Source organism: Rattus norvegicus, chromosome 13, assembly GCF_036323735.1.
Source record: "Rattus norvegicus strain BN/NHsdMcwi chromosome 13, GRCr8, whole genome shotgun sequence".
NCBI lineage: Eukaryota > Metazoa > Chordata > Mammalia > Rodentia > Muridae > Rattus > Rattus norvegicus.
The window spans coordinates 18,929,150-18,945,803 of NC_086031.1; the positions used below are offsets into that span (position 1 = coordinate 18,929,150).

A 16,654-nucleotide genomic window follows, 5' to 3' on the forward strand; every position below is an offset into this window, starting at 1 on the left:
GGAATACCCAAGATGCAATTCACAGACCACATGAAGCTCAAGACAAAGAAAGAACAAAGTGTGGATGTTTCTGTCCTTCTTTGAAGGAGAACCAAAAATACTCACAGGAAAATATGGAGAAAATTTGTGGAGCAGAGACTGAAGGAAAGGTCATCCAAAGACTGCCCCACCAGGGGATCTAGACCATATAAAGCCACCAAACCTAGACAATATTGCAAATGCCAAGAAGTGGATGCTGACAGGATCCTAATATAGCTGTTTCCTAAGAGGCTTTACTAGAGCCTGACAAATATAGAGGTGGATGCTTGAAACCAACCATTGAACTGAGAATGGTGTCCCTATTGGAGGAGTTACAGTAAGAACAGAAAGAGCTAAAGGAATTTACAACCCCATAAGTAGAACAACAGTATCAATCAACCAGACACTCCATAGTTCCCAGGGACTAAAGAATCTTCCCAAGAGTAAACAGGGTAGGATCTAAGGCTCCAGGCTCATATGTAGCAGAGGATGACATTGTCTGGTATCAATGGGAGGAGAGTCCCTTGGTTTATTCAAGGCTCTATGGCATAATATAGGGGAATGTCAGTGTGGGGAGGTGAATGGAAGTGGGCGAATGAGTGGGGAAACACCCTCATAGCAGCAGGGGGAGATAGTGGGTTTCTGGAGGGGAAATTGGGAAAGAAGATAAGATTTTAAATGTAAATAAAAATATCCAATTTTAATCAAAATGACAAAAAAGAAAAGAAGAGAGAAGAGCACATTCAATACAGAAATTGAGGATGATCTCTGGACTACAGATATACCTACATGAATAATTGCACACATAACTTCCTATGTAATGGCATACACACACACACACAAACACATACACACACAAACACACACACACACACACACACACACACACACACACACACACATGCACGCACACCAGAGTTTTTCAAAGCATGATTTTGCAGGAAGGTCTACATTGTATTTTAAATTTAGAATTGAGTCTAGGAATAAATGCACTATGGATTAAGTACTGAGGCAGCCTGGTAATAGAAATTCTTATCCTCCCTAAAAGTTTGTTCAGAGCACAGTTTTTAACATTAGTTAGTATTAACATTAGATCAAATATCATGGTACATGCAGAGCTGAAACACACACATTTTTCATTGCAAAGTGTCTTCTTTGCAGATTAAAAACTACAAACTACGAACTTGTAAATTCATCCTGCAAGACAAATTCTTATTGTATATAAAATAAAAAAAATAGCCATTTGTGCTATGTCTGTAGCTCCTGTGATGAAGAAATAAACCACACTTATAATGGTGAGATGGACAAATCCTGTGTAAATAGGATGCTCTTTGAGAATTCATGGTTACTCTGTCACTTTGAGATCCATTTGAAAACTTATGTACAACTGTGTGTGTGTGTGTGTGTGTGTGTTATGTGAGTGTGTTTGTGTGTGTGCATGTGTGTGTGTGTGTGTGTGTGTGTGTGTGTGTATTTCCTGATTTTAGAGGACAGCACATGGAGTTTGAGGTCAGGCAGTCAGTATCAGATTCTCAAATACAACTCAAACAATCTGTGCAGCTTACAGCACAGGTTTTGCAATACGTGGCCTAATTTCCCTGAGTGATATCCATAAATAGATAAATGTGCTATCCCTGTTTAGTCTCTGAGCAATTGAGCAAAAAGTTTAAGGACAAGTGTTTGGGAAAAGTGAGCTGAAAACTAAACAGCAATTTAGTACATGAATATCTCTTTTTTTTAACATTTTTTTGTCTTTACAGAAATAATAGCAAATCAAAAACCCATGCCATCCTTTCCTAGATATACTACATTTCTAGAAAACTGAGGGGAGATAATAAATTTGCAATCTTAGAATGATTCAAGCTTACAAATTATGCTCACAGCTCACAGTTTTCATACTGCTCCATGAAGGCCTGTAGAAACTCTGTCATCTTTACCTTATACTTTATCCCATCTTTTCCATAGGTAATAATGAACCTCTAGACAGTCAGCAGAGGGAGAATATTTTGCGAATCTCAGGTAGAGAATTTGATGGGTCATGCCCAGAATGGAATATGTGTCCTGGTCTATTTCTGCACACAATTCTGGAGTCCACATAGTAATCTACACAAGTTGCACTTCCGCTTGAGCGTGGTGGTTATCCTTAATTATCAATTTGACACAACCAACTGGCAATAGAGAAAAGAGTTTTAGTGAGGACTTACCTAATTTTGTTTGCCCTGTTGGAATGTCTGTGGGAGATTGACTAAACTGATTAATATGGTAAGACACAGTCCAATCTAGGTAGCACATTTCCTAGTCAAGGAGTATTGAACCATTTAAAAGTGGAGAAATGGATGTGAACTCAAGCAGGCGAGCATGCTACAAGTTTGTACTCATTCCTCTTGCTCTTGACTCTGCACATGGTCAACAGATTTAAGCTTCTCTGATAAAATGGACTTTAACTTGGAAGGATATGCCAAGAAACTCCTTTATGCCCAGTTGCTTTTTGTTCAGGCATTTTATTAAAATGCAAGAATAGACATGAAAATACCCTGAGTGCTCTGGTTGCTTGTTCACCCATGATGTGCATTCTTTTCTAGCTCAGCTCCAGCACTTTCTGCAGACCCAGCTTTGTCAGTTGCTAAATAAGCTTTCTCCGTTCCCTAGCCACACGGCATATCATATCACATTACATCTGTTAATAACTCCATTCTTTGAGGATAGAAAGTCTAGTTTCCCATTTATTGTTACTAAAGTGGTATAAGCTACCTCTAAAATGGTCCATACATCTGATATAGGTCAGAAGATTAACTTTAAATCCAAGTGGGCAGATACTAGCTACCTATATTCTAGGCTGGGATATTTCCACATAATAGTTGCTCTGTGTGTGTTGGGTAAACTTAAACATAGACAAGGAATAAAAATGGCAGGAGCTGACTGTGATTTAACACAGTGTGCTGAACTTGAATTGAGTACAAACATTTCGAATAATTCCTTAGCATCCTTTCATAAAACATTTAACACTTGAAATAAGATTTTACAAAAGTGGGTTTACAGTCTTATAAAACTCAAAACTGGGCTCATTAGGTCCCTCAGTAGGTACAGTGGTTGCCTTGCAGCATAAGGATCTATGTTGGTGCCCAGAACATTTGTGAAAAGTCACATGTTAGTGTGCCCTTTGAATTTTAATGCTTGGGAAATGGAGACAGGAGGATCGTCAGGGTCATGGCCAGCCAATTTAGGATGAATTGTTGGACCCAGGAAAATAAGAAAACTTCATCTCAAAAAACAATCAAAGAGACAAACAACCACCCCCAATAAAAATAAAAATAAAAAAAAACAAAGTAAAATAAAAAGGATAATATCGTAGTAATGACTTCTGAGATTGCCCTCTCGTCTCCATATGTTCATGCACACTTCTGTGTGCACACAATAACCACATACATGCAAAATTTTACATACACATATGTGCAAATGTGTAAACCCTCGCAAGCATACATGAATTTATAGCTAGTAATCCTATGGCTTTTACACAAACCTCCCTAGATGAGCCAGGTGTGGTAATACAGGCGTACAGTCTCAGGTCTCAAGAGGCTTATTATAGAGGATTTGAGTGCTTGTTTCTGTAAACTTATAGGAAGCAAATATTTGGGAAGAAAATAATGTAATAAGGTTGTCCATTAAATATTTTTCTTAGCTGCTATGTCTGAGCTGAGAGGACATGTCCTAGGAGAAGGAGTTTTATACTATAGGTGGAGATAAGGGTGGTGTGTGGCAGCTTTCTAAAAACAAAAACAAAAATGTTCTGACCTTGGACAATCAGTGTCCAGGGGATAGCTTTTCTGGCTGTGCATTTGCTGGGGTGCCTAAAGGGAAGCAGATCATAGTCCTTAATGTGGGTCCTCAGTATTTTCCTGAATGAAAACAATAGAAAGATTCCTGTGGTTCCTAATCTAGTGTCTACACAGTCATTGCTATTGTACTGCTGGGAATTGGGAATGAGGGGTTCTCTGGTACATGCTTCCTCTCAGTCTTTGTGCTTGCAAGGCAACATCTTCATAAGCAAGGCTCTACTGAGTGCTTCCCTTCCTATATTGGTGTGATTGAGTAATAGATTTGTTCATTCTAAAATAATGTTTCTCTAACTTGTGGAAAGGTAAGTGGAATGTTTTTAATAAAAGTAAGCAGTCGTGAATTTTATTTAAATTATTCCCTAATAAAGGAATTCCTCCTGCAGTTAGAGCAATGGAAAATTTTAATTCATGAAGCAAATTAATCCATTTGTTTGCCATTTGTTTTCATTTCTTCCAGTGGGTACAAGACAACACAGGCTTTAGGTAAAGCAATGAAATACTGCAGTATACAACTCTGCTTAATAAGGTGCCAAAGAAATTTCCACTGTTGGCATTCAGTATTCAGCATGAATTCAGGGAGAACATTTTACAAAAGAAATGCTAAAAAGGGTAAAATGGTTCATAACAAAAGAGAGAGTGTACGTATTTCTGAAGATCATACTTATTGCAATGAAATAGTAACAACATTAGAATCACATATACTCTTTTCCCCACCTATACTCGATTATAAATGTTTGAATCTCAAAGATCGATGCTTATTAGAATTCTCTTCTACTTTCTTTTCCTTATGTTTACTGTCAAGATAAACTATTCTGATGAAATCAACTTAGAAACAAAGGGTTTATGCTGTTCCAGGTGTAGTCTGCAATGGTGGGAAAGTCACCCACAGGCAGGAGGCAGAGAGAGAGCGAGACTATGCCATCCTTGCTAGTGTTTAGCTTGCTTTTGCAATTCTATACAGTCCTTTATTCCCTGCTCAGGAAAGGTTCTTCCCTACCAAGAAGTAAGTTGAGTCATCACATGGACATATGCTACAATATCATCCCATATCACAGACTAATTGTAATTTGATAAGTAGGCTTAAAACAAATTTGTGGTTAAAAATTTATTCAGGCTCCTGCCTGAAATTCTGCCTTATCCTCCCTAGATGTTGGACTACAAAATGCTCAAGGTGAAATAAATCTTTTCCTTCAAAATTCCTTTGTTCTAGGTGTTACAGGATAGGAATCAAAACACACACACACACACACACACACACACACACACACACACACAGAGAGAGAGAGAGAGAGAGAGAGAGAGAGAGAGAGAGAGAGAGAGAGAGAGAGAGTTGGAGGGGGAGAGAACAATCTAAGAGACAACAAATTCACATTACAAAATTATCCTGACTGAAGCCTTCCAGGAAAGGCCACTATTATACGTGGTTGTGATAGCTGAACTCTAAGACGTCATCCCAGATTTCTTGCTGCTGCTATGCTTTTTTCTATCACTGTTATATATTCCAATGATTTCTGAAGGTCAGCTTACCCTACTGGGCAAAATTTCTGCACATCAACATGAAGACATATTCTTATGTAGGAATGCTGTGTAGATGAATTGAAGATTTCACATTTCCTGATAATGATTTTATAGAACTCTTAAATTGATATAAGTAATCTCAAGCCCTCTATAGGAAAAGAAAAAGGTTCAAATAGAGCTCTTTAAATCATCCCATATCACAGACTTATTTCACTTTGATAAGGAAGTACAAATTTGTGATTAAAATTTATTCATTCTATGTCACATCCAAGGCTGAAGCCACAGGTGTGAACTATGATAAAGCAAGGCATGTGAAGCTGTTGCTGTGAACTTATATTCCACATAAAGAGTGAAAAACTACTTTGAACTTACTATAACCATTCTTCTGTAACTCCCTTTATGTGTAACATTGTATCTGTCGTAATTTTATGAAGAACTTTTGTTTAAGAAGGTATAAACTACGAGAGAGAAGAAATGAAGTGTGGCTTTTGGGGTGCTCTGCTCCATCCACCATAAGTATAGAAGCATATGTCTGTCTTTATGTATCTACATATGTCTGTGTATACATATATGTGTTTGTATATATAAGTATGCATGAACACTTGTGAATTACTGAAACAGCTGGTTGGGCCTAGGGAAATTGTGTGTGTGTGTGTGTGTGTGTGTGTGTGTGTGTTTACATGTGTGTTTGAATTCCCTCCCCCTCCTTTTTTCTCTTTTCTCTTTGGCTCAAAAAGAGTTAATGAACTCCTAGTCTCCCATACTGACAACCAGAGGCTTTTGAGAAAGAGAAAAACTAGACTTTTTCTTAAATTCCCTGCTGCCATCGGTTGGAATCAAATTACCAGAAGCCAGAAGTTTCTGGCCACAGAATAGTAAAGAGGTTAAAACAGAAGAATTGCCAAAAATAAAGCAGCTTTAGCCTCATCACCACCTTTTCTGCCTGCCTCAGTACCTGGATGCTGTGGCTGTAAAGTGCCATTATCCTAAACATACTGTAAACCCAGATGGCATCTGGTTCTGCCAGTGGAGTTGAAGATGCAAGTTTTAGAAAAACCATACCTCTGAAAACACAGAAGTAGATCAGCAGCCCATCTTCAATGATTGTGAAGCTGTGCTCACCCTTGTGGAATCCAGTAGAGGATTCTAAGATCCCCTGTGTGGGATGTTTCCATCACGATCTCTCCTAAGGAAGTCAGTGGCTTCTCTGTCAGGGCGCAATCCAGTAACTGCAAAGAAGGTGGCCAATGTCTTTTAATAATAATGTTGGTATGTATCCCAGCCAGCCTTGTCTTCTCCGCTGTGGCAAGTGTTCACTTGAACTGCATGCCAGACACAGTCTTTTCTCCTTTAAGTTGTTTGGTCACATTTTTTGTCACAGCAACAGGAAATTTAAGACAATCCTGAGTACCTGAATAGCTGCAAGTGTCCATCTTGGAAATTTTATTAGGGGTGCTAGGCAAGAACAAAATAACTTTCCCAAACTACATCAGGCACTATGCTCAAGCCGACTGTAAAAATTTACCCAATTCATTTCTAGGCTTCATGATCTTTGGGAAATACTTACAAATTATATTTAGTGTGTGGTGTGTGGTTATGTTTGCATTGACTACAATTGTGTGATTCCTTGTTTGCCACAATAAATGTGTATGGGGGGTGGGTGGCAGAACAGAATACACAGTAGTTTGTTCTTTCATTCTACCATAGGACAGAACCCATCTCTTCATACTTAGCTTTAACTTTCAACTGGACACAACCTAGTGTCACCTTAGAAGAAAGTCTCACTGAGGGACTGTGAGTATTGGCTTGGCCTAAGGACATATTTGTAAGGTTCTTGTTTCTGTCTCTGCCACTGCCACTACAGAGCACACAACTGGTGGTACCAGATGTCTTACTCTCATGCTCTAGGACTGACTTGCCTGTGCCACCACCACCATCATGGTCAACTCTACTAGGCTGCCCAATTGATGTAAAGGGTTTGCTCTCCCAAGTGCTGCTGCTGGTGAGGGTCAGGAGCAACTCTTTGCTTTCATGACCTGAGGACTAAGTCACCCAACTGCTGCAGGTGCTTAGGGGCAAAAGGTCAGAATGGTATCTCATCCTTATATAATACCTCATGGGAGATGAATGGCAGGGCAAGATTTCCCATTCTCTTATGCTCAGGGGCAGCACCTCAGCAACTCCTACAAAGAAGGCCAGCTCCATATGATATGCAGAACCCTGCTCTCCTAAGCACCGCAGCAAGCTAGAGGCAGAGTCATCTTCTACTCTCAAGTCCCCAGGGCCAGCTCTCAAAATGCCCAGGCAAGGGGTGGGGACAGTTCTGCACTGCGCTCAGTCATCAACATGTCTCTAGGCAGCAGCCCAGATTAGGGATATCTTTGTTGATAAAGCCAGGCCTTGGGCCATGCAAGTCAGTTACTTGGGTGGAAAGGCCCGCCCAGGACTGCTAGTTTCCAGACTGGTGGTCATCACAGGCTAGCTCCCTGTTCATGCCTAGTGGTATGGAACTGTTATCCTCTCCAGCCTTAGTTAGTGACAGACTCCTCCTGCTTCCGGGCCACTAACCACTGAGGAGTGGTTCCTTGTGGCAGTACATTTCAGGACCTCACCACAGTCCCAGATGTCATTATGAGCTACTCATATCAGGCTGTTCCTTGCTATATTTGGGTCTCCAGTTCTGCCTCTCTTAATTGTACCCATATCCTTTAGTCTCTCCTTTTCTTCTATTTCTTCACCACTAACTTTCTGCTCTTAGTGACACCTAGGGACTTTGAGTACCTGAGATCATCTCAGGAGTAGTGTCAAGACTGTAATGCTCTGCCAGTGCATAATTGCCATCTCTTGCATGGTCTTCCAACCCAGGCCTGCAAGATGCCATGCTGGACAGGCTAGCTCCTTGTCCATGCCCTATGGTGTGGCACTGGTTGTACTTTCCGGCTCACACACACCAGGGTCTATTTTCCCACATGGAGTAATTTCAAATTTGCTCTACTGGGTTGCATGACCCCAGGCAGGTTATTCTTATCTCTGGCTCACTCCCTGATCTGGGAGCTAGTACGTATGTGTACAGTGATGAACTAGTGGTCATCGCAGGTTATATCTCTGTCTGAAATCCCTGGCCCTGATCTACTAGTTGTCTCAGGCTTGGGTTTTTTGTTTGTTTGTTTGTTTGTTTGTTTGTTTTTGTAGTTGTTTTGTTTTTAGGGAGTATTAGACTACAATCATTCAGGTGTTCACAGGTCAGAACACTGAGCATAGACATAGCCTCTTTCCTTTCTGCTACCCACTGAGGCACATATGACACAGTAGTCGAACATATAATACCTCTAAGGGGCATGGTTAATTTGTCTTTTAAGCCAGCTCCTTTGGATTCTTTCAAATCTGCTAGTGTTGTTTTATTGAGGTTAATATTTATCAAGTCTGGGCTGGGGATTTAGCTCAGTGGTAGAGCGCTTACCTAGGAAGCGCAAGGCCCTGGGTTCGGTCCCCAGCTCCGAAAAAAAAAAAAAAAGAACCAAAAAAAAATATTTATCAAGTCTACTGGTCTGTTAAAACTCCAAAATGTGTGACACCTATGAACTATTTCTACTCCTGTATGAGCACACAAAGACCTTTGTGTCTGCTCAGGATTAAAAACATGGGGACAGAGACTAATGGTCTTTCTCATGACTCTGTCCTTTTGTGAAAACCATATTTGATGGCATACATCTGTTAATAAGAACGCAGTTCTTAGACAAAGATAGATTGTACCTGGAACTAGTATTATATAAGTTACTTTCTGAAGCTTGGGATATATAAATTTAAGAGAGTGTCTCTCTTTGCTCTAAGATATCTCAGTTGGTAAACTGCTTGCTTTGCAAGTACGAGGACCTGAGTATGATCCCAGACCATATGCAAGCTAGGTAGGTTCTACATCCTTGTAATTCTCATGCTGAGGGCGTATAGATAAGTATAGTTCCTTAAAGTCCATTGGCCAGCCAGCCTAGCTACATAGCAAGGAGAGAACAACATTGTGACTAGTAAGAAACAATCTTTGAAGTTAACTATTGGCCTTCTCTCTCTCTCTCTGTCTCTCTCTGTCTCTCTGGATTTCTCTGTCTCTCTCTGTCTCTCTGTCTCTCTCTCTCTCTCTCTCATACACACACACACACACACACACATCCTTTAAGATGATATTCTCATATTGTACTGTTTAATAGGTATAACAACATATGTACATTTTAAATTCACTACCAAATAAGTGTTGAACCCTTGTGCCATTTGAAAGATGCCATGATACAGTGTCACATGGCACACATCCATGGATCTTAGAGGTTCTTCAGTTTAGAGAAGATAGACCAACATTTTGATGATTCTATCTTAATATACTGTGGGGATAGAGAGAGAGAATGCAAATCAAAAACAAAACAAAACAAAGAAACAAATAACCAAGGAAGAAGTTTAAGGTAAATATATTCCTGAGATGGCATTTTTAAAAATGAATTACTGAATGAATGAATTGTAATAAATTAAGGACATGTGATAGCTTTAACTTTCAACTTAACACAACCTAGTGTCACCTTAGAAGAGAGTCTCACTGAGGGACTGTCAGTATTGGGTTGCACTGAGGACATGTTTGTAGGGATAGACTTAATAAGTGTACTTACTGGCTTACTCTCATAGCTTGATCAGCGGCTTCTTTTCTAATGCAAGATAGGACAATATTCAAAGAGTGGCATTGCCTCGAGAGAGCTAGACTCTTCCACATCAATCATTAATAAAGAAAATTCTCTAGACCCTTCTTTAAACTCTAGTCCGTTGGGGACATTTTTACCATTGAAGTTCCATTTTCAAAAATGACCCTAGCTTGTGTTCAGGTGATAGAAACACAACCAGAATAATTTCCAAGCAGAGTGTAAGCAATCCATCAATAAGGCAAATGTGCATTTGTTTCTGAGTGCCCTTGGCTGTGGATGTGATGTGATTAGCTGCCTAGATTTCCTCCAACTGTGATTTCTCTTCAGTGTTGGACTGTGATCTAGTATTGTGAACTAAATTAAGCTTTTTCTCACTTAAGTTGCTTTCCTGTCAGGGTACTTTTTCACAGCATCAGAAACGAAACTGAAAGAGTATACTTCTGCAAAGTACTGGAATGTTGACCTATAAAGGCTTTTGGGGTTGTACAGGAAAAGAAGAAAAGAAAGAAGTATGAGTAGTGTTCTTAAGTATGAACTACTGACTCCTGCTGAGGGATAGTAAGAATCAAGTAAAATTTCCCTTTTTGTCTTTCCAGCCATCTATGAGCAATCCTGTGAGGTGTACAGACACAGAGGGAACAACACATCTGGGTTTTTCTTTGTTGACTCTGATGGCAGCGGGCCACTGGAACCACTCCAGTTGTACTGCAATATTACTGGTAAGAGCCATGTTTTCTAAGCATGCTTAACCTGGATGACTGGTGATATGAGATGAAAGGGAATTTTTGGAGAGGCACACCTGAGTATATAAAAAGTTGCAGTACTTGCTTCATGAGGGAAGAATGGCATTTTGAAATAACAGGAACTAGCTTAGATATTTTCAAAACAAAGAGAAGAGGGAAGTTAGTGGTCATAGCACTATTCGCTGAAATAATAATGAATTATCAAGTGTCTTCTATAAGGCTTGCCAAAGGTAAGTTCTCTATTAAAACTCAACATTGGAGAGAAAAGGAAGTGTTTCAAATAAACACAAAAACCAAGGAATGAATCTCAGTGAAAAGTCCTGGTTCACAAATGGGAACACTATTTATATACGGTTCTATGGAGTATGTATTTGGGCGAGTCCTACCATCTTGAGCTTCATTGGTTCATCAGTAAAATAGGAATGAAATGACTACACACCAAAAAGCAGTGAGGACCACAGATAATCATGTACATTGGGTCAGCTAGTGAGGACATTAAAAAAAATAGAGCTTTTATCTCAAAAGCATTAAGCAATAGTTTATTATAGAGTATGACTGTGGCCTGAACATATAGATTAGGTTACAAAGTCCATGTTCTATTATGCTAATGGTTTCATGAAGATTTTATTGTGGTGGTTTTAATTCAACATACATTTTTATTGAGACTCCATGATAGGTTTCCAGTAGATGGTTCTGGGAAGTAGGACTAAATCTCTGTTTCTAAGAACTGGGCAAGTCCAGGGAAGTCCAGTCCTCAGAACCTGCTCTAACACCTGGGCTGAGGTAAGGGCAATGGTTCAGCAGCAGTTTCCAGAATTCCCCAGTAACAGTTTCCAGCCTCCAAGGATCCAGCAATGTTTCTGGCATGTCCTGAGAGATAGAGCCAAGATTAAGATAGATGTCACCTACCCTGTCCCCTGAATTTCTTTAATGTGCTTTAAATTGGGCCTGTGCACTCACTTCTGGGTCTGTCTTTGTAAATGTTAGACCCAGCATGCTGGACTTTTCCAAAATGACAGACTCTTTCCATTGACAATCTATTTTAGTCCAGGGTTTCATTCTTGAGAAAGTTATAAACCCTTAAGCTATATTCTAGTTAAACATTAGTTAAACACTAAGTTGGAGAATTTCAGTAAACTAGGAATATCTCTGCCCTAAGCTTCACATGCTTTTTGATGAACTTCTCAGCCTTCGGGTTCATGAAACTCAGGTCTCTCTTAATATACTTTAAGAGAACTTGCCAGCTTATCAAAAGAGTGTTAGATTATGTAGAGAAATTGTCAATAAACTCCTGTTCAAGATGCAAAGTTGCCCAAAAAATCACAATATTTTTAAGTAGTCAATCATTTTTGTATAATATTTTAATAAGTCAATCAGCTCTGCAGGGTAGGCATGGCTTATTTTTCTGGGAATTGTAATTCCCTTGGAAATCTACATCATCATGATCAACAACTTCATCATGAAGAGAGGGGGAGAGGAGGAGAGAGAGCTAGGGATATTCTATGAAATATCCTGAGAGTATGTAACTTTTTTATAAATCAATTAAATATGTTTACAAATGGTATCCGAGGATCCCACAGATTGAGCAGATGAAGGCACTTGGTACCAAGACTGATGACCTGAGATTAATCCCTGGACCCCACATAATGGAAGAAGAAAACTGACTCAAACAAAATTCCCACATGTTCTCTTATGACTTCTACAGATTCACAGTGGAGCACATATGCTCTCTCCACAAATATAGTAAATGTTTAAAAACAGTCATTTGATCATTAATTTATTCTATAATACAAGCCCACAGTGCCAAATATTGACGTAGGTTTTAAAATCTTTAGCTGTACCAATATTCCAATGTGATAGACTGTCATAAGTTGGCATATACCTATATAGACGTTACCCCCATCACACACGTGCGCGCGCACACACACACACACACACACACAAACACACACACACACACACACACACACACACACACACACACACACACACACAAAACCATGCAGTCTGTTTCAAGCCCTGATCCTCTGAGATGCAAGATGTACCATGAACTGGAGCAGCAAATCAAGCCTATCAAATCTCAGTGTTTGTGCCTTAGGCCGCCCCCCGTAGTGAGATAGCACACTTATTTATAGAGCACTGTTTAGTCAGATACTGTCAGAGACAGTAAGGCTATGAAAAGAAATTACCACATGGATGTTCCTGTGGTAGTAATCTCAGGAACAGGACCATGAGATGCTGTAGATCCAGTGCAATGGAACCACTGCAAGAAATGGTGACAAGGCACGGTCCACACTGTTCCAACAGAATGTAAAGGTCCAGACGTTGGCCGAAAAAAGTGCTAGTTATTTTAATTTCTGTAGTACTTCCTATAGTGAAGAGTTGCTTTATGGTAGCTACTTTGTAGTTGCCATAGAGCAGGAATAACTGAGCTTCTCAATGTGTCTTGATTCTTTTCAAAACAAAACTCACACCTGGGATCTTAGTAAAAAATACAGAATTCTAAGCTTGGGAAATTCTATTTCACTCAATACCCTTTGCTAAGCTTTCTAAGGTATTCACATGCAAATTGCCCCTGGCCCAAGCTTTCTAAAGTAGAGGTGTTTTGCTTATAAGTAAAGGCAAATAAGACAAATACCTTCTATTGAGTAAAAGCTGTCTGCTGGAGCTGTAGGAGGGCTGCCAACTAGGAGTTCAAACATTTCAGAAAATTTCATTTTGGTGCTTACAAATATCATCTCTGATACTTCTACCAGCAAAATTATAAACAATATACTTTAAAAAGTTTTCCACCTGGTATGGAAGAAAAATAATACAAGAAATTCATGGCTTAGGGTTAACCAAATTTCTTAAAGTATTTTGTTTTCTATGTGACTGAACCAGATCACTGAAATGTTAGGCTTCCTCCAGGCCAAGGGGAAGAGGGAGAGTGGAAAGTGGATGGGGAGGTGAGGGGGAAGAGGAGGGGGGTCGGGGAGGGATACAGAGTAAGAATAGACAACCCCGAAAAATACTAAGCTAGGATATTGTAAAGGACTTGCATATTCTGAGGGTAGAGTTTTGGCTTCTGAAATCCAAAGGCACATTCTTAGATGACTCTAAAAGCCTGTCAGTTTTTCAGTTGGTATTAACTCTTACACATATGAAATCCTAATAACTATAAACCAGGCAGACTTGAAACAGTGATCTGCTGTTATGTTCTGAGTGTAGATTCAACCCTCATTCTCACAGCCATCTACACTATTGCAATTCACACACTTACAACAAAAGAGATAAAACAACAAAAGCTTCACCTGTTCTAAATGACCATGTTGTACCCCAAGATTCTAGGAGTCTAGAGAGAAGCTTTCTGGGAAAATTTTATCTGAATGAAACACAAGAGTAAGAATCTCTAACTACATTTCCATAAAACTCAGATTACAGTCAGATTTTGCACTTTAAAAACATTTTTTCTTAAAATTCAGTTTGCACTTTGAATTATTTAATATTAACAGGCACTGCACCATCTATTAAAATGTATTCATTTCCCTGCTTCATATTTTTATGTTGTTCAGTAAATTGCATATTTATGTGTAAGGTTGTTTGTATAAAGCCTTCCTATCTCAATGGAGCTAACGTCAATTTCACATGTATAGGGCAATAGACAAGAATTACAGGGAGTTTGTAAAAAATGTTTAGGCAAATTTCTAAACCAAAATTTGTTTTTCATTCTTAAATAGTTCCTAATCCATTTCCAACCTACCTTTAAAGTCTCCCAATCTTACATCCTGGCTGTTATGATGCTGTAATTTTTCTCTGCTCAGTGGCAGCCTCTGTTTTCATTAAAACTCATCAAAGCATGCATAATGGAGTAGGTAGATAATTGTGAATGAAGACTCTCAAATATTTCTAGCCATAATTATGCAATATTATGGAGGCAATAGATTTTCATTCCAGCTTTGACAGCAAGGAAGAACTCTATCGACACAGTGTGCTCTCGGTTGTTAATTTTGCTTCCTGAAGTTAGAGGAGTGGCTTGATTTACACATTGTCTATACTTATGCCTGTCACTATAGGGTGAATGAAAGTCATTGAGAATATAAAAAGAGATACATGAAAGCATTGCTTTTTCCTCACACTTTGAGTGTGCTTACTGTTGGACAAATGTATTAGAAAGCAAATAAGAAAAAATTAATTATTTGTGTCATGGTGTTTGTGTTGCATTTTCATAGTGACATCTTTCTACTGACATCATCCCCAAGCAATCTCCTTCCAACATATATAGCAAAAAATATTTAATATCCCAGCCTGCGGTTTCTACCCCATTTTTTTTTGTTCCTGGGTGAAAGACCTACTCACAGACTTTATATTTACAGTATGTGTTAAGCAGCACAATGACTGGTCAGGTATCTATCCTCCATGCTGCTAGAATTTACTTCCTATCAATAACACTGAGTTATTATATTACTATTTTCTATGATCCATCTGGGCTGCTTTTAACTACAATTGTGCAGCCTTTGTGATTTTTTTCATGGCTCAGCTAACCTATTAAGGCATCTCCTTTCTCCTGTTCTGCATGTTCTCCTTTCTCATATCCCAAAGCCCAGGAACCCCCACATGTTTCAGCTGTTGGCTGTTGGCATCTTTATTCAATAATACAACTAACTGGATGGAGGGTCATTTAGTTATCATCTACTACTCACTCAGACTCGTTCATCTGTGGGTAACCAGTTTTGGGAGCCCACATTAGCATTAGAATACAAGCAGCATCCAGCCAAACCATTACAAACATACACACACGCAGACACACACTCCTGTATATGTGTGATCAAGAATGAACACCCATTTCAGTGACTACACAACACACAAAAGCACACATGTGTGCACGCGCATGCACACACACACACACACACACACACACACACACACACACACAATAATATATAGTTTCCATTCTTCTATCAAAGCCTGGCACAAGAATAAGATAGGTCAAGATGTCAGATTTGTTTTTCTTAAAATATCAGTTTCTTAGTCATCATTGCAAAATTACTGTTCTTAACGTGCCAAGGTGAGAGCACTATCATTAACATATTTGCTTTGGAAGCATGGGAATATAGTTTTGAACTCTAACACACATGTAAAATGCTGGGTCTGCCATCACCTGCTTATAATTCCAGCACTGGAGGGAAAGAATCAGGTGAATCCCCATATATCACAAACCAACAAGTCTAATTCAAACAGCATGTTATTAGGACAATAAAAGACTTAATCTCAAAGAAGCTAGGTGGGTAGTGTGTGTCTTAAGGAACAGTATTCAGGGTTATTATCTTGGATCCACACACAAGTGCAAGCATGTGCACCTGTCTATATATGCTCTCACACACAAAGTACTGTTGCCAAAATTGTCACTTGAATTGAGACTGCATATGGAATATCTCACAAATATTTACCTGAGGAAAGCATGCCTCATTGAAAGAGAGGGAGTAGTTTCCATAATAATGCTACTAAGTAAAGTAATAAAAACAGGATTGCATTACAGCCATCTATAATTAAAGCACTTGGGTTATATGAAATGTTGGATGTCACAGAAGGCCTAAAACAAGCAAGCTGTTTCTTGTCTGCATTCAAATGTGTTGAATCAATGCTCCAGCCAAGTGATAATGAGGCACTATGAGTACAGGAACAAATTTTGATACTGGGGCCTGGGGATGACTCAGTCTGAAACGTCCCTGCTATGTAAGTGTGGAAACTGAGTGGGGGTCCACACCATTCACATAGAAACAAGTGTAAATGTACAAATTTGTAATCTTCGTACTGTACTGGAGGGAAGATAAAAGCAGATTCATGAAGCTCATTGACTCACCAATATAAATGATCAATG

General features: G+C 39.2%; 1 protein-coding gene and 1 non-coding gene across 7 annotated transcripts in view; one reads left to right on the top strand and one right to left on the bottom strand.

The window, feature by feature from the left end:
- Positions 1–16,654, top strand: part of Cntnap5b (contactin associated protein family member 5B) — a 903,457-nt gene that overhangs the window by 550,895 nt on the left and 335,908 nt on the right. For all 6 annotated transcript variants that reach the window (XM_063272213.1, XM_063272212.1, XM_017598777.3 and 3 more), the window contains exon 12: positions 10,648–10,770. In XM_063272213.1, the coding sequence (XP_063128283.1) occupies positions 10,648–10,770 (123 nt within the window). The remainder of the gene's footprint in view (positions 1–10,647; positions 10,771–16,654) is intronic.
- Positions 8,582–8,713, bottom strand: LOC120096398 (small nucleolar RNA SNORA17). The gene has a single exon (XR_005492827.1). It is a non-coding gene; the product is annotated as a small nucleolar RNA SNORA17 (small nucleolar RNA).